Genomic DNA, 25439 nt, shown 5'->3' with positions numbered 1-25439 from the left:
TTGAGCGTAGCGATCAAAGGCATAAACAATCGCAGCTTCAATAGAGCGCTAGCAGGCCGCGCGGGCACTACCCATGCACGTACATATGTTTGTATGTATGCAGGAACAACGAAAAGAAATAATGCACAGGAAGAGACTGAGAAAAAATAAAAGATTACTCATACATATCTATTGAGTGGATGATACCAAGTAGGAAAGATAAATAACAAAAAGTGATAAACAAATTTCTATATTATACTGTATTTTACAAAGTCGGACAAACAAACAAAAATTAAATAGCAGCACTTGGCGCGCACTTGAACTAGGCTGCGTGAGTACATCATTCTTGGAGTGAGTGTACGTAAATGCTCTGTGAGCGGGAGAACGAATATAAATTGCTCTTTTAGTGCTCGTAGTATGTGTTAAGACTTTTGACTTCCCCCACGCCCATACATAGGTATGTACTCATGTGCATGTGTACATACATATCTTGCGCTCACTACCGGCATGAGCAATTCATTGTTGATACACACGCCTGCCTGAAATATCAATTAATAGGGAGATAAAAAGTAACACAAAACAAACATATGTTTTGACAATTTACAATGTATGTATGTAAGCGTGTACTTGAAATTTATTTACTTGTGCACGTATATATTCTTATGTATATTAACCAGTTAGCAATAACTTGAGAATTTGAATAGAGCCATGTGACTTTTTGAATTAACGCTGAATTTAGAGTTTATGTTTGTTTGACCAAGATACAGCAGGCGGAAAAACTATAGTCCCACAACATTTTGAGCAGTTTTAATTACTTTTTCTTTGTTTCTTTTTAACATCCATTAATTTTATAAGAATATATACATATACCATATACATCATAGAATATACAAAATAATAAAATAAAATATAATCATACAATATCATATAACCAAAAATTTAAAACTTTTTAGTCAGCATTAAAAAAAACCGTGTAAACAGTTTTATAGCCCAGTAAATGTAAATTTACTTTATTTAAAAGGTGCAAGTTTGAAGTAATTTAAGGTTTTCTTTGATTTTTGAAAATTATTTTCTCTGACAGTGTTACGTATTTTCTCCATATGCGCATTCGGTATGTGGAGAAAGTGCACAATAAAAAAAAATTCTCAAAAATCAATATGATTTTAGAGGCACTTGAAAGTCGCCAATTGAAAGTTGTCTGCGAGCCGAATTTTTATTTGATTCTTATTAAAAAGAATGATGCAAATTTTTCGAGTTTTTAAAAAACCTTCTGAAAAGTTTTAAACTTTGATTTATATGAATTTTAATTATATGTATGTATGTTATGTTCTTTATTTAAACAATGCAAAATACAATGGGTACTTGTCTGTGTCAGAAGAAAATAATCGTTTATTTTCTCGTAACTTCAAAATATATTTCGTTCTGCTTTACGCTGCATAATACATAGTTCTACTCAAGGGCTACGACGCTAGTGCTAACTCAGGTTAGTGTCGTTCGAAACTTTCCCGTAAACGCAACTAAACAAAAGCGAGTGAGAAGTACGCAAAACGTTTTGAGGTGGTATTTTTATGAACGCATTCGAAGGGATCGAAATTATCTTACGCCGCGGCTGCAAAAGTGATTAAAAAATCAAAAAAGTTTGTTGTGATATGGAATCAGCGGTATAAGGTGTACAAAAATGTTGATGAGTTTTCCGAGCGCGGCTTGAAGCGAGTGACGACGAAAAAGCAGGAAAGTGACTGTCCAACTTTTTAAGCGAGACGCTTCTTTGTGACTACGCCAAGCACAATCAGTTCTTGCTAAACAGGAAATAGATGTGAGTATCAACACCATCGAACGTCGACTGAAGGAGGGGGACATATCGTACCGTCCCACATCATCAAAACCACTGCTCTCAGAAAAATACATTGAGAAACAACAGAACAAGAAAATGGCGTCACACTATTGGACTGAATTTTCCAGTCCCCAGATGCCAACCCCATTGAAAATGTGTGGGGAACTATGAAAGCGCATCTTCCTGGAAGGCCAGTCCCTTATTTAAAGCAACTCGTGCGTGAAGTTCGCAAAATCTAGTCCTGTTTGTCGACGAGCTACGCAGAAAAGCTGGTTCAAAGCATGAAGAAGATGCCTGGCTATACTCGATAACGATGAAGACTACACGGCTTATTGAGTAATTGAGACTCGTGGTTTTGTGCATACTTTCATATAAAAAAATTTAAATATATATATTTTATACTTCATGAATAATCGCGGTTCCTTTTTTCTGACACAGACTGTATGCTGTCAGTCGGAATAATTTAAGTAAGTATATGACGGTGCATTTTCTGCTTTTTTAATTCAAAGGGTTCAGGTTCAAGTGTATTATTATAAAATGCAAAGAATAACTAAAACTTTAGTATGCATAAAATATTATTATTTAAACTCAAAAGTGTAGTTATGAAAATTCATTTAAGATCATTACCCTTTATTTGAGACAGCAGCATAAATATTTTTATGAAATGGGCAGATGTCTATGACGTGTTGAATGTTTTCGCGGTCATCCAAGTTATAAACTGTGCAGGCGGTAGAAAGTAAATTTTTAAAAGGTCTCGCATTTAGGTTAAGAAGACTTCGTCTAGCACGAAAAATTAAGTAAATAGCTAATAACCTAATAGTAGGCAGAAACATTATCAATGAAATATTGAATATCTCAAAGTCTTAAGTTAGCATACAAATCGTGTGATTCTGACTTAACAGCAGAGTCCAGAAAAGTCGAAAGTTTTTTATTCTTAAGATTATCTAAAAATGAAGATATGAACGCAGTTAAAGTCTCTGAAGTAAAAGCACTAAGAGGCTTCATATTTAACATTAGTGAGATGCTCTTCCACTTTTTTACCCAATGAGCGTCGAGGCGTACAGTCTCCTTAGCAAGGATGCGTGGAAGCCTGTGACTTCTTCTTCTTAATTGGCGCGATAACCGCTTACGCGATTTTGGCCGAGTTCAAGAAAGCGCGCCAGTCGTTTCTTTCTCTTGGACACGCCAAGTGAAGCCAAGCCCTTCTCCACCTGATTTTTTCAACGCAGGGGAGGCCTTCCTCTTCCTCTGCTACCATTAGCTGGTACCGCATTGAACACTTTCAGAGTCGGAGCGTTTGTGTCCATTCGGACGTCATGACCCAGCTAGCGTAGCCGCTGGATCTTTATTCGCTGCACTATGTCTATGTCGTCATAAAGCTCATGCCGCTCATCGTTCGATCGCCTGCGATATTCGCCGTTGCCAACGTGCAAAGGTCCAAAAATCTTACGCAGAATCTTTCTCTTAAACACTCCAAGCGTCGCTTCATCGGATGTTGTCATCGTCCAAGCTTCTGCGCCATACGTTAGGACGGGCATGATGAGAGTCTTGTAGAGTGTTAGTTTTGTTCGTCGAGAGAGGACTTTACTGCTCAGTTGCCTACGTAGTCCAAAGTAGCACTTGTTGGCAAGAGAGATTCTACGTTGGATTTCAAGGCTGACATTGTTATCGGTGTTAATGCTGGTTCCTAAATAAACGAAGTCCTTTACAACCTCGAAATTATAACTGTCAATAGTGACGTGGGTGCCGATACGCGAGTGCGCCGATTGTTTGTTTGAAGGTAGGAGGTACTTCGTTTTGTCCGCGTTCACCACCAGACCCATTCGCTTTGCCTCTTTATCCAGTTCTTCCCTACAGAGCATGCAAGTTCTATTGGGATATATTCAAGTAACCGTAAGGTAATGGTTGGAGTTTACATTTGAAACAAGAGACGATGATTCGAAGAAGATGATGATCCATTTTTCAGCGCCTTGTTAGAATTTTTGTGATGATTCTAAAATAATTCTCACGCTTACCTGATATTAGCCAGTAACTTTACCTATTTATTTATTCATAAATAAGTAAATAAATAAAAAATTAATAATACTATTACATTAAAAAAAGTGCGTGTAGCGTAGTACACATAACAGAAGTGAAACTTTCAAGGCACACAAAGAAAGAAGGACAGTCCCGAGAGAGAATGAGAGAGAGAGAGAGAGAGGGGGAGAAAAAGAATATATATCTAAATAAATTCACAATATTTGCAGAGAATACCAATAGATAAAATTTATATTACAAAAAACGGAGAAAGGTCGACCGGTGTAGGTAAACGCCGGACACAAACCGTGGCAACAACGCACACTACTCCGAGCGTTTACCACCCGCACAAATGCAGCGATGGCAGGACCGCAGGAAAGGCACAAATCACCGCAAGGCAATACCAAATAATCCGACGCTGGAATGGATAGCACTTTATAGTACGCACAAGCACTAGCCAGGAAACGGAAATGAGTGTCAAGAAGTAGGCACCAACAAAACGCCAAAGAAATTGGGAATAAAAAATGCCCCAAAAAGTAGGCACCAAGGCAATATAAGGCCAAAAAGTAGTCACCAACAATATATTTCCTACAAGTTTGCACCAACAAACAAGCGCCATGAAGTAGGCAGTGTTATTTCTCACTAAAAATTAGCAACCACAAGGAAAAACTCTAGTGTATCTAAGATATATATAAGGTATAGCTCTCTCTCCTTTTCCTCTACGTTATATCTTTTTTCTCTCTCGCGGAACAAAAATGCCCAAAACGTTGCATAGCCTTGAAGTTTTACTCTCTATTCTCGCTCGTCGATCGACGCCTAAGAAGTTTCACTTCAAAAATTACTCTATCAGCCGGTATAGTTATTTTGATATTTGTTTCTCCTCCAAAGATCTTTTTTATGGTCTTGAATAATGAAAATTTATTATGGTTGTTAAATTTTGTACAAATCTTTTTATTAACTAAATAATCAACAGACAAATAATTCAAAGCAATACTCATTTAGTATAAACATCAAACAAATTTAATAGCGGAATGTTCTCAAATTCAAGGCGCATTCTTTAAAGGTGGTAACACTAGGCCAACAACAATGTTTTATACTTTGACGGTCACAGAAAAGTATTGGCAAAGCAGAAAACAAAAATTGCATTCGCCTTGTTTCATTCTGGGCTGATAGCCAAATGGATAGGGGGAAAAAAAAACACAAATCAACCGATTTACCGATTTACACCTTAAATAGATTCGCCTGGCTCAAAATCAATTAAAAATTTTAAAAGTACTTCATTTGATAGATTCCTGATTTTAGATTGTTGAAATATTTCCGAAAGATTGGAGGCAGGTATGAAAGTAAGATTCTTATATCTTTAAGTTTTTCCGCAGACACTGATCTTTGGATTGAATATAAAATAAATAAATCAATATCTTTGGTCTTTCTCTACTCGGTGAAAGTTCCAAAAGATAATATTCAATAAATACTGATTATCAAAAGATTTTTTGTAGAGCATCTTTTCATTCAAGTGACAGATTCGCCCGCAGTATTTTTTTACTTTTCTTGTCGTCAAATTCTCAAATGGTTTGATCTTCCGGACACGAAAGAAAATTCTCAACATCGTTCACAAAAGGAATTAAAAAAAATTAAAGCGATTTTTAAGTTACTTCAAATTTACACTTTGTTACATTAAATTGAATGGGCTGCACACCCAGAAGTTTTCTAAAGATTCTTATTATGCCGTTGACAATGGAGATGACATTTTTTTTAAATTTGTTAAATTTTTGTGAGATTTGTACAAAGTTTAAATTTATTTTATTGAGCTGAACTAAGTTTTTATAAAAAATGTACGAAAAAAATGCAGCATGAAAAATATTGCGAAAATTGTTAACAGTTAAAGTGACTTAATTATGTGACCACAAGTGTATATAAAAGGTTCGGAATCCATTTGTGCATTGCAGTGTTCGAAAACAAAGGTAAAATTCGATATATTTTTCAGTGGTACTGTTACCAAGGTGAAGAGGTGGATCAAGCGGCCAAACAAATTTGTGTTGGACGCATTGAGGTATTGAATGCAAAAGGAAAGCGGGGAATGGCAGCCGTTTTCCAAACGGAAGTTTTTGCCATCCTGAAAATAGCCGAATGGATAATCGAGAGGAAATGGAGCGATAAACAGATTTGAGTTTTCAGTGACAGTCAGGCTGCTCTGAAGGCCCAGGAGAACGCGAAGCAAATCACAAAGATTGTTCAAGAATGTAAGAAGAAGCTAGGCAATCTACATAAAGAGCGATGGTCCGGTCTAGAGCGCTGCAGAACTGCAAAGTGTTTTGTGACAAGTCCGAACAGAAAACTGTCAAATTTTCTACTAAAACTTTGAAGGAAAGACGTTCGGTTGATGGTCGGTATCACTACAGGGCTCAACCCATGGGGTCAGCATATGACCACCATTGGAATCATTGAGTACCCAATGTGCCTGTCATGCTTGGAGGAGGCGAATAGCACTGAGAACTTTCTCTGTGAGTGTCCTGCCTTTGCTAGAGCACGGCTACGAGTTTTGGTTCCGATGTCAAGAGAATATGAGTTCGTTCTCTAAAACTAGAGAATATTTACAGATTTGTCAAATAATCTTGAAAATTATCACATGACTAACTATCTCTATCTCTGTCTATATTCTTGCCTATCTCTTTCTCTGATACTTTTCTCCTTCCCTTCTTGACTATATATCGACTTTCCAGAGCTCTAAATACAATGGGCTTTTTAGCCTGAGCGTTTTATGATCCACCAATCAAATTTAAATTTCAAAGCGGTGGTCACAAAGATTTCGTTCTGATAATATTATATAAAAGTTAAAAAGGAAGCATGCTCTAGTAGACCAATGGTCCAGTATGACCGTTGACCAGGACTTACGTTGACCAAGACTTAAATATTATTAAGAAGAATTAACCTTTATCGGATAATTCCATCTATGTGAATTTCAATAAAGTCAAATAACGCTCAGAACGTTTTGCTTCCTGAGCGTCGCATTCAAGTCTTAAAGATGCTTGAACTGGACTACATACCTTTTACTTTATATTTTTTTGACCCCACACACTTCTCTAGCGTTCTATGTATGATATGATCAAAGCTGCTTGTATCTCCGCACAAGAAATTGAAGATACTTTCCTGGTTATTGCTTAGGTAACAGCTGTGATAAGCCATGTCATAAATGCCTCCCAATCTCCTACATACATACCTGCAAGACCACGAGAGTACAATGAAATTGAGCTTTGCATTAGATGAAGCGGGCATCACAATTCTTTAGTCAATGCGTCCGTGTCGCTCGTGTCAGTTTGTGTTTCTATGGCAACGACTGATACGTTGATTTTAAATGATATTATAAATGAATAGTACAGCCTGCCCTTGTAAAGGTATTGAACTTCTGCTTCTTAATTGTAACAACGAAGAAAAGGTGGTTTTACGATAGTAGTAGGAATACTAAAAGGTAAGAATGCTAAATATTGCGAAGCATTAAAAGTACAGCTCCCGACGAAGTGCATCCTTGGAAGTGGCACCTTGGAGCCCCTTTCACTTTACTGTAAGGAATTTTGCGAATATTAATTTGCCCTTTTTGATTGTCCGTACTTGCCTTCCCTTAAATATTGTATATTGCGTCACTTAATTTTATTGTTCGCTGGGTTACGCTGGCGCTAGGTTTTTTCATATATACAAACTTGCACATACAAGTGTCGCATGACTTAATGGCATTGGCATTGGCATTCGTTGAACACAACACACATACATGCCTATGCCAATGATGCGCCGGTGTCAGTCAATATCAACTCGATAGAAATGGTGAGACAACGTTTTTATTATGGAAGCTTTCCCAATTCAATTATTTTCTCAGTGCACTCTTTACTTTTATGATTCCTATTGAAAATTTTTAACATCAGAATTATTTGAAATGGCATTTATATTGAGATAAATGAGAGATATTTGCTTGGTGGTTTTGTCAAAGAGGCTACTTCTTGACAGGTAATGGCAAGCGTCCGCTTGCGGTTCTAGTATGAGATGGCTGTTATGAGATGGCTTAAAAACCTGTATGCGGTTCCCGGCCGCCGTAAATTTGCCTCCATTACAGAATAAATAGAATAATAACAATAAGAAAATGCAAACCGCAAATTGCTTCGATATACTTGCATTATCATTATTTTTGATATGGCACGCCGGGGTTGCGCGACACTTACTAGGTAGATGATGCAATTCATAAATTTTTTATTGTTTTTATTTAGAGATTGAAAGCCCAGTCACAGTATGACGCGTGTGGCCAAAAATTGTAAAAATGGATGGGGTAGGTTAGTTTAGGTTAGCCAGGGTGCTTGTCTAAGACAAGACACTCGGTGGCCGTAAGGCACATTCTGATACCTGCATTTGATTTCCATCTCCTAACTAACTACTTAGGTTTGCCTGAGGTAAGTCTATGTCTATGGCGTCGACAAAGACACTATAACGGCTTGGGGGCCTAAAGAAACAATTTAAAGATAATTGTTGCGACTACACTCCCTATCCAGTGCTATTATCCATCATTGAGCCGTCAGTATAAATATGGTGACCATTACCTTCTGAAAGCATCACATGGAAAAGGTAGGTATCTCAGACCCTGTCTAGCTTGTGAAGAGGAGCATGAGACGGCTGACCACTTTCTGTGCGAGGTCTTGAGGTCTTTGGCACTGATGTGTTAAGAAGTGACCCCCTTGGCTCCTTGCCACCACAAGATCTACTCAGATTTCTTCGGAGGTTGGGTAAATTTCGTTCGGGAAACCTTGATACCTCATAGGAACCCTAAAATAACTGATTGGTCACTTTTTCATAAGGTTTTCAGCAAGAAGCAGAACAAGGATAAGTTTCTAACTACCACTAGGGACTACAACTGGGCATGCAAGAATACACTTAGAGAAGTCCTATCAGATGCCTTTAAAGTGGCCAGTATCCTGTAGCAAGAAAGACTTTCCTCTCTGGTGGAGTAAGATGAAAGAGAAGGTTGGGAGAGTCGTCAATAAATGTTATCAAACAAGGAACTTTCAAGATTACCGAGTAATTTTGAAAGAGTTCTAGAAAGTCATTACAGATACGAAGCGCAGCTCTTGGAAAGAGTACTGCGAATCTATTGAACAGACTCGGCCAGACTCAGCAGAGTCCTCTCCAAGGACCACTCTGTGTAAAACTCTTGTCAAAAGAGAGAATGGGGAGTGGGCTAAATCTTCAGGCGAATCTTTAAAAACTTTGTCCATGCCCATTTTCCGGAAAATTCTATTGCTGCAGTCTGTAATGAAGGCGCGAATCGGCAGGAGGGGTTACATTCAATGTCACTGAAATCTGTCCTGTTTGTCAATAGAATAAACTGGGCAATCGATAAATTTTCCCCTTTCAAATCTCCAGTTATCGATGATAACTAAATCTTCAGGCGAATCTTTAAAAACTTTGTCCATGCCCATTTTCCGGAAAATTCTATTGCTGCAGTCTGTAACGAAGGCGCGAATCGGCAGGACGGGTTAGTTACCTTTGATGTCCCTGACATCTGTCCTGGTTGTCAATAGAATAAACTGGGCAATCGATAAATTTTCCCCTTTTAAATCTCCAGTTATCGACGATATCATGCCAGCGATGCTTCAGAAGACTAAAACCTTGGTGGTTCCCATTCTTTAAAAGATCTTTTTGGCGAGTATCTCGCTAAACCACGTTCCTGCAAGCTGGTAGAAAACCAAGGTGGTCTTCATTCCTAAGGTAGGAAGGAGAAACCACGCCTTGGTCAGAGACTTCAGACCCATAAATCTTACCTCCTTTATTCTCAAGAAGTTCGAAGGAGTGATCGACTATCACATTCGAGACTACTGTGAAACCAGACTTTCTCCAGCCCAACACGCTTACCTGAAAGGAAAATCTACCGAGACAGCCTTACATGAGGTAGGGATTGTAGAAAAATCTTTGGAAGGAAACCAATTCACTTTGGCGGCCTTTATAGACATAGAGGGTGAATTTAGTAATGTTACAGCTGAGTCAATTGTCACTGCTCTAAATAGGCTAGGGGTAGAAAGACCTATCTACCTCTGGATCTCGTCCGTGCTTGGTGGTAGGAAAATAAATGCTGTGGCAGGAGGGCGGCGTCCTCTCGCCTCTCCTTTGGCTAGTAGCTGTAGATGAAGCCTTAATTCGCTTAAACAGGGGTGGGGTTAAGGTAGTAGCATACGCCGATTACTTGGTCCTGATGGTCTCAGGACCCTTCCCATCAGTAATGGCTGAAATTTGGAAAGGTCACTGGCTACACTCAGTAGTTGGGCTGCCCGTAGCGATCTCAGAGTAAACTCTGACAAACCGGAGTTGCTGCTATTCACCAGGAAATACAAGCCTCCACCTTTTGAGCTTCCAAGACTAAACAATCAATGTCTTACACTCTGAATAGAAGTCAAGTATCTTGGTGTAATACTTGACTCCAAGCTTCACTGGAAGCTGCACATAGAAAATCGAGTTTAGAAGGCCAGTATAGCCTTCTACGCCTGTAAATCTATGTTCAGCCAATTTTGACATATAGTTGACTTGTTTGGTGGGTAGCTCTTCAGAAGTGCTACAACATCACTAAGTAGAGAGAGTGCAGAAAACTGCATGTGTGGGCATCACTGGTGCTTGTAGAACATGTCCCATTGCTGCCTTCAACGTCATTCTGCACTTAATTCCCGTGGATCTTCAAGTTAAATCCATTGCTGCTCAGACCGCTATTAGGTTCAAGGAGATTTGGCCTCTGGAGGCAACTTCCTGTAGGGCATAGTAGCATCTCCCTTCCTTCTCTGTACTTTGCACTGATCTCTCCATCCGCAAACTGGGTTTTGAGGATTGTGCTAGGGCTACCTTTCCGAGCAGGCAAGATTTCCAGTTAGTATTATGGCAATACATAAATAAGTTAACAGAAGAGCTTCTCTTTATGGGAGCTTTTGGAGTAATTTGACTGTAATAAGTTCAAAGCGTGGGGATTTAATTGTGTTCAGATTTTTAATGGTCACTTCAAATTTAGAGAATGCACGTATGGGTGGCTCCATTTGCTAGGTTTGTGTTAGTACAGAATTTACGTCTTCTAGGGTACCGGGTGAAGAGACCATTAAGTGTGAGGTAAATACTCTTTTTAAGTGCCGGGCAAATGTCGCTGCTTTTTCGAAGCATTATTTTCCATTCGAAGGGCAGGTAGCCAGAGTTTAGTTCTTTTTATAGGCTGCTAAAAGCCCTCCCGAGCGAATATTCAGAATCTGTTGTAGCGTTAAGACTACAGAGGTAGCGATTAAGTTGTGTGCTTCGTTCATTAACAAAAGCTTCTTTAAGTTGCCTTGTGAGTGCATTTAAGTTTTTTGTTTATCCACCGGGTGTCTAGGTCGCTGCCATCACTGTTTTTCTCGTAGTTTTTCTTTAATACTGGGAGAAATTTGTAGTGCCTTTTTTGGGAAAGAGATAGGCGCGGTCGAATTTCAAGCAGCTTGTCGTAAACAGCAGTTTAAATGTTCAGCAGCTTCAGGAATATTAATTTCCATTTTTAGTGGGAGTTTTAAATTATTCGGTGGAGATACTACATAGATATCGAAAGAGATTCCAGTCAGTTTGAGCTGGTGTGTCGCCAAGGGGGTTATGAAGCTCAATCTTTACGGGAGAATGGTCAGCGGAGAGCTCGAAACAGCTGGAGACAAAATAGATCTTTCAGATCACAGTGTAGAAGTCGCTCATAATAATAAAAATAAAAAAATATTATAACCACTGTACGCCTGCTTTGCTTTAAGAGCAAGCAACAATAAAGAGATATTAAACAAAAAAACAAAAGAAAAAGCATTGAGCTACAGCAGCGCAGGCACTGTATGGCTAGTTTTGATAATAAAAACACTTCCTTCTGGAAGCTTTGGCCCTTTGTAGTAATTTACTGCGCTCCACTTTAGCTGATATCCATTATTACATTTTCTGAGTAAACAAAACTTTTATGACAATGCTATTTTAAAATATTGGCTTGCATCTTTTCAAATATTTGAGCAGAATATATTTTTCTTGGTATGTCGAGGTTGTCTCGCTTGCACATTAAAATACAGGCATGCAAATATGTCAGTGCAAAGAATTACATTAATTGTTGCACTTTGGACGTAATATTATATTTAAGCTTACAACTAATCCACTTGCGGCAATTGCATTTAATTACAAGTTTGCTCTCGAATTAAGAATAAATGACACCATATTTGTTTATATAAATAGCACCACCAGATACTGAGTTTATGCTTTTGCCACTGATAATAAGTGTTTGATATTAAAAGAAGTATTCAAGTGAAATATTATTTTGCTCAACTTTCCGTTTTAGTATTAGTGAAGCTTAGCTTTCATTTTGCAAATTCGTTTCAATTCTAATTAATATTAGATAGGTTGGTGAGATTTTGTGACATTTCTACGAATTCATTTTAGATAATTTTACGTTATATCGCAAATTAGTAGTACTTTATTGCCCCGCACAGGTTCGCCTGAAAATTTATTTGCAAAGCTTTGTTGTTGTAGCACTCAATCCTTGTGAGCAGAACTAGGAAATAAAAATCAAATGTAATTTTTTTTCAATGATTAAGTCGGCACACAAAAAAAAAAAAATTTTTCTGTACACCGGGCGCCACCTACGGGCGTGTTTTTCGACCCGCTGAATACGAATTTCAAGCCAGTTTGGGCCGTCCAGCCTTCAATTTCGAGTAAATTGCAAACAAATCCAAAAAATAGCGAAAATTCAATGTTTTGGCAAAAGAAAAAATTTGAGATCTAAGGAAAGCATAATTTTTTATGTATTTTGATCCGTTACATACTAATTTCGATCGTACTTACTTTTATCGGAATAGAGAAGAGGAGTTCCGGAAGTTTTTCCAATGTTAAAAGCTTGGTTGATGAATTAAAACCTAATATCTATAAAGACGATGAGTGGATACTCTTTATAGATTCATCAACTAGAAGTCTCAAAGCTGTCTTGCTTCACATTGGAAACATATTAGCGCCAATTCCAATAGCCCATTCGACGAAGCGTAAGGGGACCTATGAAAATTTGGAAATTGTATTGGACAAGATAGAGTATTCAGAACACCAATGGCAAATTTGCGGGGATCTCAAAATCGCAACCCTTCTTTTAGGCCAACAATCAGGATTCACAAAATATCCTTGCTATCTATGTTTGTGGGATAGCAGAGACAGAAAGAATCACTATGTGAAAAAGGAATGGCCTACGAGAGTGCAATTAAATGTCGGTACTCAAAATGTAATACGAACACCATTAATTCAGCCTTCAAGCTATCTGCTACCGCCACTTCACATCAAATTAGGTTTCATGAAACAATATGTCAAAGCTCTGGACAAGGATGGTGATTGTTTTCAGTACTTGAGAGAAAAGTTTCCGGCGATAAGTGATGCCAAATTAAAACAGGGAATTTTTAATGGACCCCAAATTAGAACTCTATTTCAGGATGCTAATTTTATAGGTAAAATGAATGATACGGAGAGACCAGCTTGGGTAAGTTTAAAAAATGTGTGTCATAACTTTTTAGGAAATAATAAAAGTGAAAATTACAGGACAATAGCCGAAGAATTAGTGACAAATTACAAAAACTTAGGATGCTTAATGAATCTAAAATTACACTTCCTAGATTCTCACATCGACTGCTTTCCTGAAAATCTTGGGGAATACAGTGAAGAACAGGGAGAACGCTTTCATGAAGACATAAGTGAAGTGGAGACTAGGTATCAAGGAAATTGGAATATCAACATGATGGCAGACTATTGCTGGACACTCAAAAGAGATATACCAAAAGATAATAACAAACGAAAGAGAAATTTTGAAAATAAAAGAGTTCGATACCACCGGACAACAGTTTGAAAGTTAGGAAAATCGTTCTTCTAATTCTTTTTATACGTCATTTTCATAGATTTTACAATTTTTTTGCATTTTCAGTCTTTAATCTTGTATTTTTTTAATAAACAATACAATAAAATTTATTTAATTGTGTTTACAAGATTTTTTTCAATTTTTTAAGCAGCAATTTTCTGCTATTTTATCAATTTTTTGCTATTTTTGCTATTTTATTCGAATTTTTGCTAATTTTTGGGGTTTTTTGCAAGTTACTCGTTATTGAGGGCTGGACGGCCCAAACGGACTTGAAATTCGTATTCAGCGGATCGAAAAACATGCCCGTAGATAGGTGGCACCCGGTGTACAGACAACTTTTTTTTTGTGTGCCAGTGTTATTTTTTAAATAAAATTTGCACAGAAAAAGGATATCCCGAAAAATAGCGAAATACAAGAAAAAATGTAAAAAAAAGGTTTGGGAGACCTAGCAAGTTCCTTTCTTTTTAGTGTATTGGTTATAAACTGGTTTTCCGCACCAGCTTTATGAAAGGTGATAGCAGCAGTACTAATGCAGAAAGTTGCATATACAGTGTAACCTCTCCTAACGGACACCTCTATTAGCTGAACACCTCCCTTTGGGGGGACATTTTTTCTGTACCAAATCTTATGTACCGGCAGAAGTTACCGTCTTTTGAATGGACATCTCTCTTGGACGGCCAAAAACTGACTCACGATGTGAGTCCGTCCGAGAGAGATTTCACTGTATTTTGTTTTTGCTTTTGCTGCATAAATGTCAAAGTCAGCTGATTATTTCAAAGGCAAATTATTTCAAGAAAGAAATTTATAAATAAAAGTTTTCAATTATGATTATTTAAATTTTTTTATTAAATTTTAGTGAATATTAGGAGCTGAAAATTTATTGCACCTACAGTTCTCAAGTTCCTCCCTGAAAGTGGTGTCATTCGATTCAAATGCGTTTTTTGGTTTTCTTTTTTCAAAAAACGGATCTAGCAGTTTTTTAAACTAAAATATGTAAAAATTTAGATCTTTTCAAGTTTCACTATTATTATTCAAAACATGGCTCTTAATAATTATTTGTGAAAAATGTTCACCCTGAGCTCGTCTACATATAAAATCCACCAAATAGCTGTGCTATGTCGTCAGGCGTAACAAAGAAGTGAGAGCCAAGATGACTAAATCTTAGCGTAGCGAAAGCAGGACAGTTAAACAGAAGGTGGTGAGATGATTCCACCCCATCCTCCAGATATTTGCCGCGTACCATGTCCGGTAAGGGCACTCACAAAGGTTTGGCTAACCTTAGAAGCTCTCTTCAGCGCATTCACTTTGCACGTGACCAGAGGGATCTCGCGACCTTTAAAGTTTGTGTACTTGCCCAGCGCTCGCTGAGTTGAAGCAAAACCCGCCTTTCCGGGAGCAGACTACTGGTAGTCAAAGAGATCCCCTCATTTCGCGGGGAAGACACCTCACAGATTCCCTGTCAGCTAATCTGCACAGTAATCTCCCGCAATTTGTTTGTGATCCCAGGTATCAAAATAGACCTATCATCTAATAATTCGGATCCAATCGAAAAAGAAGTCAGGCATATCCCATCCAATTTCGAATGCGCTCTCAAGGAGCTTTGAGTTCTATTTATGGGACAGTCAAGGAATAGGCGTTTACTTCCTTTGAGCAGCTAATCAGCTGCTTCTTTGATTGCGACTGCCTCCGCTTAGAACACGTGGCAGTGGTCTAGTAGAGTGAATTCGGTATTTGGTAGTTTGATGGGCAGCTTCTTGCAGAATACTCCTCCCCCAATACTTCCATCGATCTTCGAGCCCTCCAGGAACAGGTTTACAACGTTCTTTACCCAAATGCTAGAGTGTGTTGTTCTGCATGAGAATTATCGGTATCGATAACTACGATTTGAAAGTCGAGAATGGCAACTTTTTTTCATTTCTGTGCAGTAGGGTTTGCCAAGTCATCATCAACGCTTCCATATTGTGGAAATTTATTTTGAAAAAGAAGAAACAAATTTGTTCGGAAAGTTCATAGAACGAAGTGTGGAAGGAGATGCCGAAATGAAGATACGTCCTCGTTCTTAGCTTGTTGGCCGTTGTCCTTCGACTATGGGAAACATTTTACGTGAAAATCTTGGCTTATAAAAACAGCTCGTGCAAGAATGGAGACCATATGACCATCGTTCGTGGCCTTTCCGCTGATTTAGATTTATAGGAAAAAGTTGTCAAAAATTGGTATGATGGAGTGGATAAATGCTATGAAATTAACTCACAGATTGTAATAAAAAAAGTTGAATAAAAATAAATATTTACATTTCATATAATCCATTTAAGAGATCCCGGTGGTCTAGAATTAAAAAAAAAATCAATTTTTTTTAATATTTCGGAAGTATAGGCTTTTAAGAAGAATGTTCCATGGCATGTTCCACAGCCGTTTTAGCAGGTGGAGTCAAATTCGTCACGCGGCGGCATCAATGATCGCATCATTCACTCTCAAAACTCTAAACTCAGTTATCTCAAAATTACTTTTCTCGGCCGGGTGTTGTCAAAAAACAAAGAAACTGTTCAATCGAATCCTCCGAAATTTTAATATGTTCTTCACAACATCAATGGCTATCACCCGTACCGGAATACTCGTAATATCATTATTTCAATTATTTCGTTTTTTTTTTATTAAAAAACTTAAAAAAAAACCGATTATTAGAGTGTCAAATTCAAAACCGCGCCATTTTGTCAAATGTTTTTTTTTTATTCTGTACGGGACATAGGTTTTTGGTTTTTGTGTTTCAGATATGTAAAGAGAAGAGCCAAAATGGACAACGCCGTCCAGGTCCAATGTTTCGGGAGGGTAACTTCAGCGACATTTTTAAAACTATTAAACTTAAAAAAAAAAATTTTTTTAAATTTTTTTTAAATTTAAAAAAAATTTTTTTTTAATTTTTGTATCTAAAACAAGTTAAATAAAAAGCCTAAGAAATTTAAATATCGTTTTTCATTTTTTTATTGAAAAACTTCCTGAAAATACCCTAAATTTTCGAGCTCTGGACCACCGGGACACCTTAAGTGCTAAAGCTCTTCAAAAAGCACCCGATACTTTAAGGACGGACAAGAAGTTCTTTACTAACGATTCAAAGTTAGCATTTTCATAAAATAAAAATCCAAAACTGTTTGTTTTCTCTGGTGAAATGAAAAAAATATTCACCTTGACTGACCTTTAAGCATGGCCAGCTCATTAAAAAAGCTAAGAGTGCGCTTGCATTTAACTATTCAACTTTTAAAAATATAAAATAGCCAATATGCTTTTCTAATTTACATATCCATAAGAATACTTGCTTTATTTCATATTTGACATTCTGCAATGTTTATATAAATTATATCACCCGAAAAATTACGATAATATATAACAAAATCTATTAGTATCTAACAAATTCATATCTCATATGTGATTATCAATTTTTGCTCTGGCATTAGCACTTCAACCGAATCAGAGGCGCAACTATGTTAATTAGCGCTCGAACCTTTTACAGGCTCTTCCTCAGTATCAGATACCGAACCGTAGAGCATTTGTTTGTCATACAAAGCATCCCATTGCGCCAGTTTAGCAGCATCTGGTACTTGCATTACTTGCACCTCATGACTAATATTTAAACCAACATCGGTTTTTGTCTTTTCTATCGGCAGCCATACATTCGGTTTGATTTCAGCACAATTGGGATTGCCCAGTTTGGCAAAAGAGGTGTATATGCCAACCATACGTTGGATAGTCGCATACTCCCGCGTATCTTTCTCCAACTTGCAAGACTCAGTTAGGTAAAATAAATACGAGAGATCGTCGCCATGCGTCACACCATTCACGCAATCATTGCCGCAAAAACGTAAGCGATGGTGGTTGAAGGTGGGCGAGTCGAAATCGAAACGATAGAGGTACGTGGCGGCAGTGGCATATTTACTGCGTGCGAGTGCTGTGCGGTGTAGGCCGTGCCAGAACATTTTGTGTGAGCAAAGCTGTTACCAAAACAAAAAAAAAAAGAAATATTTTATGAGAAATTGGAAACACAACTCTAACATTTATACTCACGTGCATCAAATCGAATATGGGATCTTGCTTTAGCTGCTTTGCCACCACCGCGTCTTTCCTTTTGCCAAAGTACATTTGCAGTATGCGTGAACCTTCAGCTTGGTTCCGGCCGCTTTTATGCGGATCTCTTACTTCTGAAGGTAAAATTAATTCTGGTTCTTGTCTAACTAAATCGATAAATTGCGGAGCCATCTTCAGGCGTGGATATATAAGCAATCCCTCAAATGAGGTGCCACCCATTAGAAATGGTATGCCATTACTCCATGTTGATTTCAACAAATTCAATGGATCGGTTGGCAGTATGCAATGATCGGATTCGTACGGTTCAATAGTTGGTGCAAAGCTCAGACAGTCAAAATTACGGGTTTCTTCCTCATTAAGTAGTGAATGATCGACCAATTTTCCTGCATCCAAATTTTCTAAATACGTAAGTATTGCGCGGTCTTCGAATGCTCCCTTATAGCCATGATATGTCGCCAGACGGTAAGCCATATCTGTTTGCTGCATATTAGCCCAAAAGTTGAGGGCACAACCAGACATCAAAATCACCTGTTGGAAGAGGTCACGTGCCTGATCGGACAAAGATAAAATGTGTGCACAAGCAGCGCCAGCGCTTGCACCAAAAACGGTGATATTATTGCAATTGCCATTGAAGTAGTAGATGTTCTTCTTTACCCACTTAAGGGCGAGCAGTTGATCTTTGAGAGCGGCGTTGCCGGGCACATCAAGTTTCGGATCACTTAGGCTTAGGAAACCTAGAATTAAAGGAAGCAAAGGACAAGAAAAGTAAGAGCTGTTTAAATATAAAGAAAAGAGTAAATAGTCAAAAGTATTTAGTAGGGCAAAAAGGCAAAAAACAAAAAAAAAATAACAGAATTAAAGAATTCTTACCCTTCAATTGAAGGTTTTCGCTGCGGAGTAAATAAGGGAGAGAAAGCGGCGCAAATAACAGATCAACGTCTAAAGTACAGCCAGACTGACGTAAATCAGTTGAAGTCCCAAAACTTATCGGATAATATAAGTTCTGACTAAATTCTATCGGCGGGATGAGAGCAGCAATACACTACGACTTCAGTAAGTACCCATGTTAGAAATGAATACACCGTTTTTTTTAATTTTATTTATTTTTCAATCCCCTTTTTCCCCCTTTTAGAAACATACACTTCTCCCAACGCTCCGGCCATTTTTTATACCTCCAAAAAATAAAATTTATCGAACTCTCCTAAATACGCCTCTGTCTCGGCGATGACTTCCTTGTTTGAACCAAATTTTTTTCCCGCGAGCAATTTCTTCAAGTTGGGGATCAAGAAAAAGTCGCATGGAAATAGATCGAGTGAATACGGGGGTTGCGGCAACAATTCAGGGTGCGATTCATGCAGTTTGGCGGCGACAACTCCGGTTGAATGCATTGGTGCGTTATGGTACTGAAACAGCATCTTCTTTTTTGCCAAATGCGACCGTGTCTCCTTCAGTTTTTTGTAAATGTGGTTCAATAACTCACTGTAATATTGTCCAGTGATCGTTCTTCCTTTTCCTAAAAAATGCATGAGGATGACGCCGTTCGCATCCCAAACCGAAAGTTCCTTCAGATCTCGCTTAGATCGCACCAAACACTGCTTCAAAGTTAACAGCCGCATCCGCTTGTTGTCCACCGTGAGCGATTGCGACACCCATCGGGTCGACAATTTTTTCATCGCCAACTTATCATGTAAAATATTAATTGCCGTTCTGGTCGAAACACCTAAGGCCTCGGTTACTTCGCGCACTTTCGTTCGCCGATCAGCGCTGTAGGTCCCTCCATTTGTGGAAAAACGCACATCACAAGTCGGAGGATGATATGTATATATAAAAATATATCAGGGCCGTTAAGTGTGGTATGTAATTTGTTTTTTATACTTCTGCTGTTAACTTGTGTGGATTAGCCTGAGCCCAAACTATAAACGGCAATGAGTGTTGTAAAAAATTTGTGAAACAATAGTTAGATGTTTTGCCACTTGTTCCCCCGATAGTAAATCCGATGTTACCAGAACGACCCGGACTTAAATCCGACCAAGAACAATCACTTGAACACCATTCTCAAAAAAATTATGGCGAATTTTTTAAGCCGTTACTGCAACAGCAGAAAACTTTTATCACTAAAATGCTATAAATAGGCTTATTATCATATCAGTATGGAGTATGTATGTATGTATGCAATATTATATTTCCAGTGCTGTATGCTATCAATTTGTTTTATTGCAATATTTTATTGGAATTTTTTATTGCAAAACTAACAGAGACAATCCGGCTGACTCAGAATTAAAAGTTCGCTATAGCGAAAATTTGAAGATTCAATTTTTAATTCTAAATTTTTATTTATTTATATTTAGATGTCTTTCAACACAAAAGTTCTTTCAGTATGCACACGACCAAATTTAAAAAACTTAATCTAATCAAAAGAAGTAAAAGTGGCGTTTGATGAAAACTACACTTCACTGTGACTGGGTGACTCGCTGCCATCTGACTTCTCTAACCTGACACGGCAAAAGTTCATGCAAGTAGCAGAACTAAACGATTGAGTTTTTATAAGAAAGTGCAATTGCTAGCATTTGCTGATGATATTGATATCAGTCGATGCACTCGTGAATCGCCCACGTCACTGTTGACAGTTATTGTTCCGAGGTTGTAAGAGACTTCGTTTATCTAGGAACCAGCATTAATACCGATACCAATGTCAGCCTTGAAATCCAACGAAGAATCTCGCTAGCCAACAAGTGCTACTCTTGATTCAGTAGGCAATTGAGTAGTAAAGTCCTCTCTCGACGAACAAAACTCACACTCTAGATGGCCCACCCGTTCTAACGTATTACGCAGAAGCTTCGACGATGACAACATTCGATGAGGCGTCCCTTGGTGTGTTTGAGAGTAAGATTCGGCAGAAGATTTTTGAACTTTTGCACGTAGGTGAAGTCGAATATCGTAGGCGACTTACGACAACCCAAACACAGTGCAGCGATTAAAGGCCCAGCGGCTACGTTGGCTGGGTCACGTCGTCTGAATTGTTGCAAATGCTACGGATCTGAAAGTATTCGATGCGGTACCTGCTGGGGGTAGCAGAGGAAGAGGAAGGCCTCCACTGCGTTGGAAAGATCAGGTGGATAAGGCCTTAGCTTTACTTGGTGTGTCCAACTGGAGCCGGTTAGTACGAGAAAATCGCATAAGCGGCCAAAATTTCATAAGCGGTTATAGTGCCAATCAAGAGGACCATAAATAGGTGTGATATTGCCAATACACATCAGTTGCACGTCCGGGAACTTGCTTCCAAAAATCCAAATTTCACCGGAAATTTGTCGCTTCTTTCAAGCTTCTGCTACCTCGGCTGCAATATCACGGCAGATGGCGGAGCAGATAAAAATGTCAAATGCAGACTAAACAAACCAAGTGCGGCGTTGCGGCGAATGCACACAGTATAGGCGAGCTCGCAAATCTCCAGGCGCACTAAACTGCGAATATTCAGCTCATTCAGGAAGTGAAACTTGGCTGGTTTCGAACACAATCACACAAAGGTTACAATATTTCGGCAACAAATGCCTCCTCATTATCTGTAGAATATTCTGGCCGAACACCATCACCAACGACGCGCTGTCGTGATCAACGAATGAAGTGCCCATCCTATGGCAAATCAAACGCAGAAAGTGGCAACTGGTAGGAAACCGCTTAGATAACCACCAGATAGCATCACGGAAAAGGCACTGGACTGGAATCCGCAAGGAAGCAGAGGTCACGGTCGGTCAAAGAATAGTTGGAGAAGGTCGATGCGACGCGAGTTAGCAGATGCCGACATCACTTGAGACGGAGCAAACACAACAGCACGGAACCATGTACGATGGAAGAAACTTGCCGAGGCTCTATGCTCTCGAGAGGAGTTAACAAGGATATAAAACAAAAATATACACAAGGTGGCGCAAAATTAATCAGCCTATCGGAAGATTTATACTTTTTGCAAATGTTGTCGTTCGTCAATCATATTTGACACTTTTGAACTAGACAGCTGGAGTAAGCAGACAAGCAATAAAGCGCGTAAATATAATTTTTTTTACATTTAATAAAGCAATTATTTAAAAAAAAAATGGATGCTTAATTTTGCGCCACCTATCCCAAGTGCAAAGCTGATCCTACATAGAATGCCTATCTCTATGCGTGCGTTTGACAGCTGAAATGAATTCACAGACAACACTAACAAAACACAGTAAGAAAGTGGAATAAATTTCAACTTTCCTAAGTAAAATGGCACACCTTTACGCAGTCCCACTATCAATAGCCGTTAACTTACCCAACGAGGAGAGCCGATAGTTCAAGGACACAAACACAACATCTTCACGCATTAGGTAATCCGGTCCATGATGATCGCGAGCTGCACGACCTGAATGAAAACCGCCACCAAAAATCCAAACCATTACTGGCATTTGCTTAGTTACATTAATCTAAAATTGTTCGCATGAAAGCAAAGCAAGAAAATGATGGGAAATATTACTGCACTTGAATTTGTCGTACTCCTTGCTAACACTAACATTTTTCGTGAACACATTCAGGTAAAGACAATCTTCGCTACCCTCTATTTGACCAGTTTTCAAATTCTTTTGCACCGGCTTGGGCGGACTTTTAGTGCCATCAAGCGTCTCTTTCCAATTTCCAAAGGGTACAGGTGCGCGAAAACGTAATTTTCCAACAGGTGGTTGTGCATACGGAATGCCCTCAAAGCTGTAATACGTATCGCCATAGACAGTCTCCCGCTTCGCACCGCGGATGCGGCCTTGCGGCAATTGCAATTCCACTGTCTCTAAAATGCCAGAGCTGGTGGTGTGTTATGTGAACATACAGGTGCATGCGTATGAGAATTAATAATTGTACTGGATATTAAAGTTCAAATTATTATGCAAAAACATTTATCACACTTACTCTGTTGCCATTTTTCGAAGATATGAGCGTAGCGCGTTAGCTGTTGGCAGTTTGTGCAATTTGTTGGTAAATCTTTAAACTCTGCAAAACATTTTTGTGAATTGTTAAGTGTAGTTGTTTTCTCTTTTCAATTTTTTTGTGATAATTTAAAATTACCAAATTAATAATTTTGAGTATATAGAGTTCGACGGTTATAGGCCGTAACTTCACTTCACAATTTTTTGACGAATGCTAAGCAATTCCAAGATCGACAACTTGTAAACATTAATAGCAGCAGCCTTGCCACATACAAAAAAATACAAAAACAAAGGAATTTCATGCTGGACATTTTAAAAATACTTAACACGACCAAGAAACAAAACCACGTTTTTAAAAAAACTGCGCTCAATATCATTAATAATATTTGAATTTCAAACTAACTAAATACTCGCCATTAAAAAATGAATTCAAAACGAGGAAGGAAACACAAAAAGCAAACATAAAAAAAGAAATTACTGACCAGCAAAGCACTTTATTCGCAAAACAAAAAAAAATTTATTATTTTTTTAATTTCACTTTTTTATTTGTTCAAAGAAACATTGATTTTCAATAAAGCAGTCAATTCGCCAAGCTCGCATACGATAGGTGCTGCTCTCTTACCAAACCTGTAATACCTGAATCCCGTACGAGTATACGCAGAAAAATTTCCGCTTTTACAACAGCCTAGGAGTATATGAAGTACTAAATTGTTGAATTAATTAACTAATCTAAAGGGCTATTGATATATATTAGCTGCTTTTGAGTGCGCTGGAAGTTTGTATTGACATAAAAGCTATTCTAATCAGTCGTAAGCATTAGGTAAAGAAGATTGTGTGCGTGTGTGAATGTGTATAAAAGCGAGAGAGAGCGTCTCTCAAAAGTGATACCTATGTAAATGTCTGTAGTGAATAATAATTCCTAGACCATACCTTGTTTTATGTCATTTTTGACATTTCTCAAGAGGACAGATGTACAATTTTAACCATGGATACCTACACTATAGAGCACCACGTTAAAATTATGAATTAAAGTAAAGTACTCATTAATTTTAAATTAAACTTTTTATGAAAATTGTCGATCTTGAAGAAAACCATATCGCAAAAAACGTCCGCATGAGTCGACAATTCAAAGGTTGGAGAAAAAATTTGAAGAAACAGGTTCAACCGAGGATAGAAAAAGGACTGACAGACCAGACTAAGTTTTTTGAAACGTGGTCTATGTGAATAAGCCAACAACAGTTCTAAAGCTGAAAAGCAACATTCGGATCGAGATTGATGAGCTCAATGCGATAATGTGTGAGCGAGTCTTGAAAATTTTAATTCTCATAAAAACCTGGGTCTATGGTGGACATTTAGATATTGAATTCTTGAAATATACTAGCTAAGAGCCATATTTTGAATGAAAATAGTTAAACCTGAAATATTCTAAATTTGTATATGTTTTATTTTAACATATCTAGGCGCGTCTTTAGAAATAGCTTTTTTTACTTGTTCAATACCACTAAAGTAAAAAGTTTGACGATTACGAAAAAAACAAGACTCTTAGGCCAATAAGCAACAAAACTGTTTTTGATTCTAAAATATACATACATACTTATAATAAAATATATATTGTTATAAAAAAGCCGTATTTTCAAAATGTTGCATGAATATATTTGAAAAAATGTTTGGTTCAAAAATTGTGGCTGTATTGTCTAACGAAAATTTTTCTTTAAGAGAAGAGCTCCTCCGTAATATCTTTCTATAAGCTTTCCTCAAACAGGAGCAAAAATTATGTTGTCTAACGAAAACTCTTTTTTACGAGAAGAACTCCACCCTTTCCTGAAACAGCAGTCATCTTAACTCATTCTCGTTTTCATACCTTTTGTTGTCTTTTCTAATTTCTTATTAGTATTTGAATTTCCTGCATTTACAATAAAGCAAAAAGCTAAAAAACCATATTTTTCTCTATTCCACACTTTAAAATATTTTTCCAGATTTTCACTGAACACAATCCTATAAATACTTGCGTTGTTCCAGTACTCACCTCAGATAAAGACAGAGGTGAGTCACTTTTTGAATTCCTTTTAAATACCAACCTCGACATATGCAACGTAGGGACCACCCCAACCTTCACTTTTCCGAGCTCGATAAATTTTCCAGGCTGGGAAGAGGTCTTAGACGTTACCCTAAGCACAAATAATATTTCCCGAACAGTCAAATTGGAGAGTATCCGGCAAGAAATCCTTTTCGGACCTTAGTTGGATTCTCTTCGATATCAATCTGAAGCTTGAGAAACTGACCCCATATAGAAACCCTAGAAGAACAAACTGGCACATATTCCGTAGAGTAATCCAGTCTAAACTTCAACACATAAATAAAACTATAACCTCAAGTGAAGACTTAGATGAGAAAGTAAGAGCATTCAAAGCTTCGTTGACAAATGGGCTTGAAGCTTGATGTCCCGCCACATATGGCAAAACAACCTATCCTACCTGTTGGTATGAAGATTTAAGTCAACTATGGAAAATGACAAGAGAAATCTTAAATATCTGCTTCAAACCCTACAAAGACTGCCTTAGGGAATACAAGAAAGTAATCAAAGAGGCTCGGACAGAGGCTTGAAGAGATTTTTGTAGTTCCATAGAATCGACCAAAGATACGGCCAGACTAGGCAAGCTTTTATCCAAGGAACACTCTTGCCCTTCTTGAAGAAAGATAACGGAGA

At 38.0% G+C, this 25439-nt stretch overlaps 1 protein-coding gene across 3 annotated transcripts; it reads right to left on the bottom strand.

Annotated features, from left to right (window-relative positions):
- Positions 1-16998: 16998 nt before the first annotated feature.
- Positions 16999-23470, bottom strand: LOC128871266 (esterase B1-like). 3 transcript variants are annotated; one of them, XM_054113323.1, is made up of 6 exons: positions 23369-23470; positions 22716-22796; positions 22328-22610; positions 22090-22240; positions 17778-18532; positions 16999-17704 (listed from the first exon to the last, which is right to left on the bottom strand). In XM_054113323.1, exons 2-6 carry the CDS (start codon positions 22724-22726, stop codon positions 17201-17203), a joined length of 1704 nt encoding a protein of 567 aa, XP_053969298.1. In that variant the 5' UTR covers positions 22727-22796; positions 23369-23470; the 3' UTR covers positions 16999-17200. The 3 variants fall into 3 exon arrangements, with proteins under 3 accessions (XP_053969298.1, XP_053969296.1, XP_053969297.1); XM_054113321.1 differs by having other exon boundaries at positions 23355-23456; XM_054113322.1 differs by lacking the exon at positions 23369-23470 and adding an exon at positions 22872-23092.
- Between the last annotated feature and the right edge of the window lie 1969 nt (positions 23471-25439).

This window comes from Anastrepha ludens, chromosome 2, assembly GCF_028408465.1.
Source record: "Anastrepha ludens isolate Willacy chromosome 2, idAnaLude1.1, whole genome shotgun sequence".
Classification (NCBI taxonomy): Eukaryota; Metazoa; Arthropoda; class Insecta; order Diptera; family Tephritidae; genus Anastrepha; species Anastrepha ludens.
The sequence above is the reverse complement of the archived record's forward strand: the minus strand, read 5'-3'. Positions and strand labels throughout refer to the sequence as shown.

Bases quoted from the DNA above. Each gene is read 5' to 3' on its own strand.
- LOC128871266 (XM_054113323.1), bottom strand. The intron at 18,533-22,089 runs GTAAGTTAACGG...CTTTAATTCTAG, and splicing joins CTATCGGCTCTCCTCGTTGG to GTTTCCTAAGCCTAAGTGAT. The intron at 17,705-17,777 runs GTGAGTATAAAT...TTTTGGTAACAG, and splicing joins CCATATTCGATTTGATGCAC to CTTTGCTCACACAAAATGTT.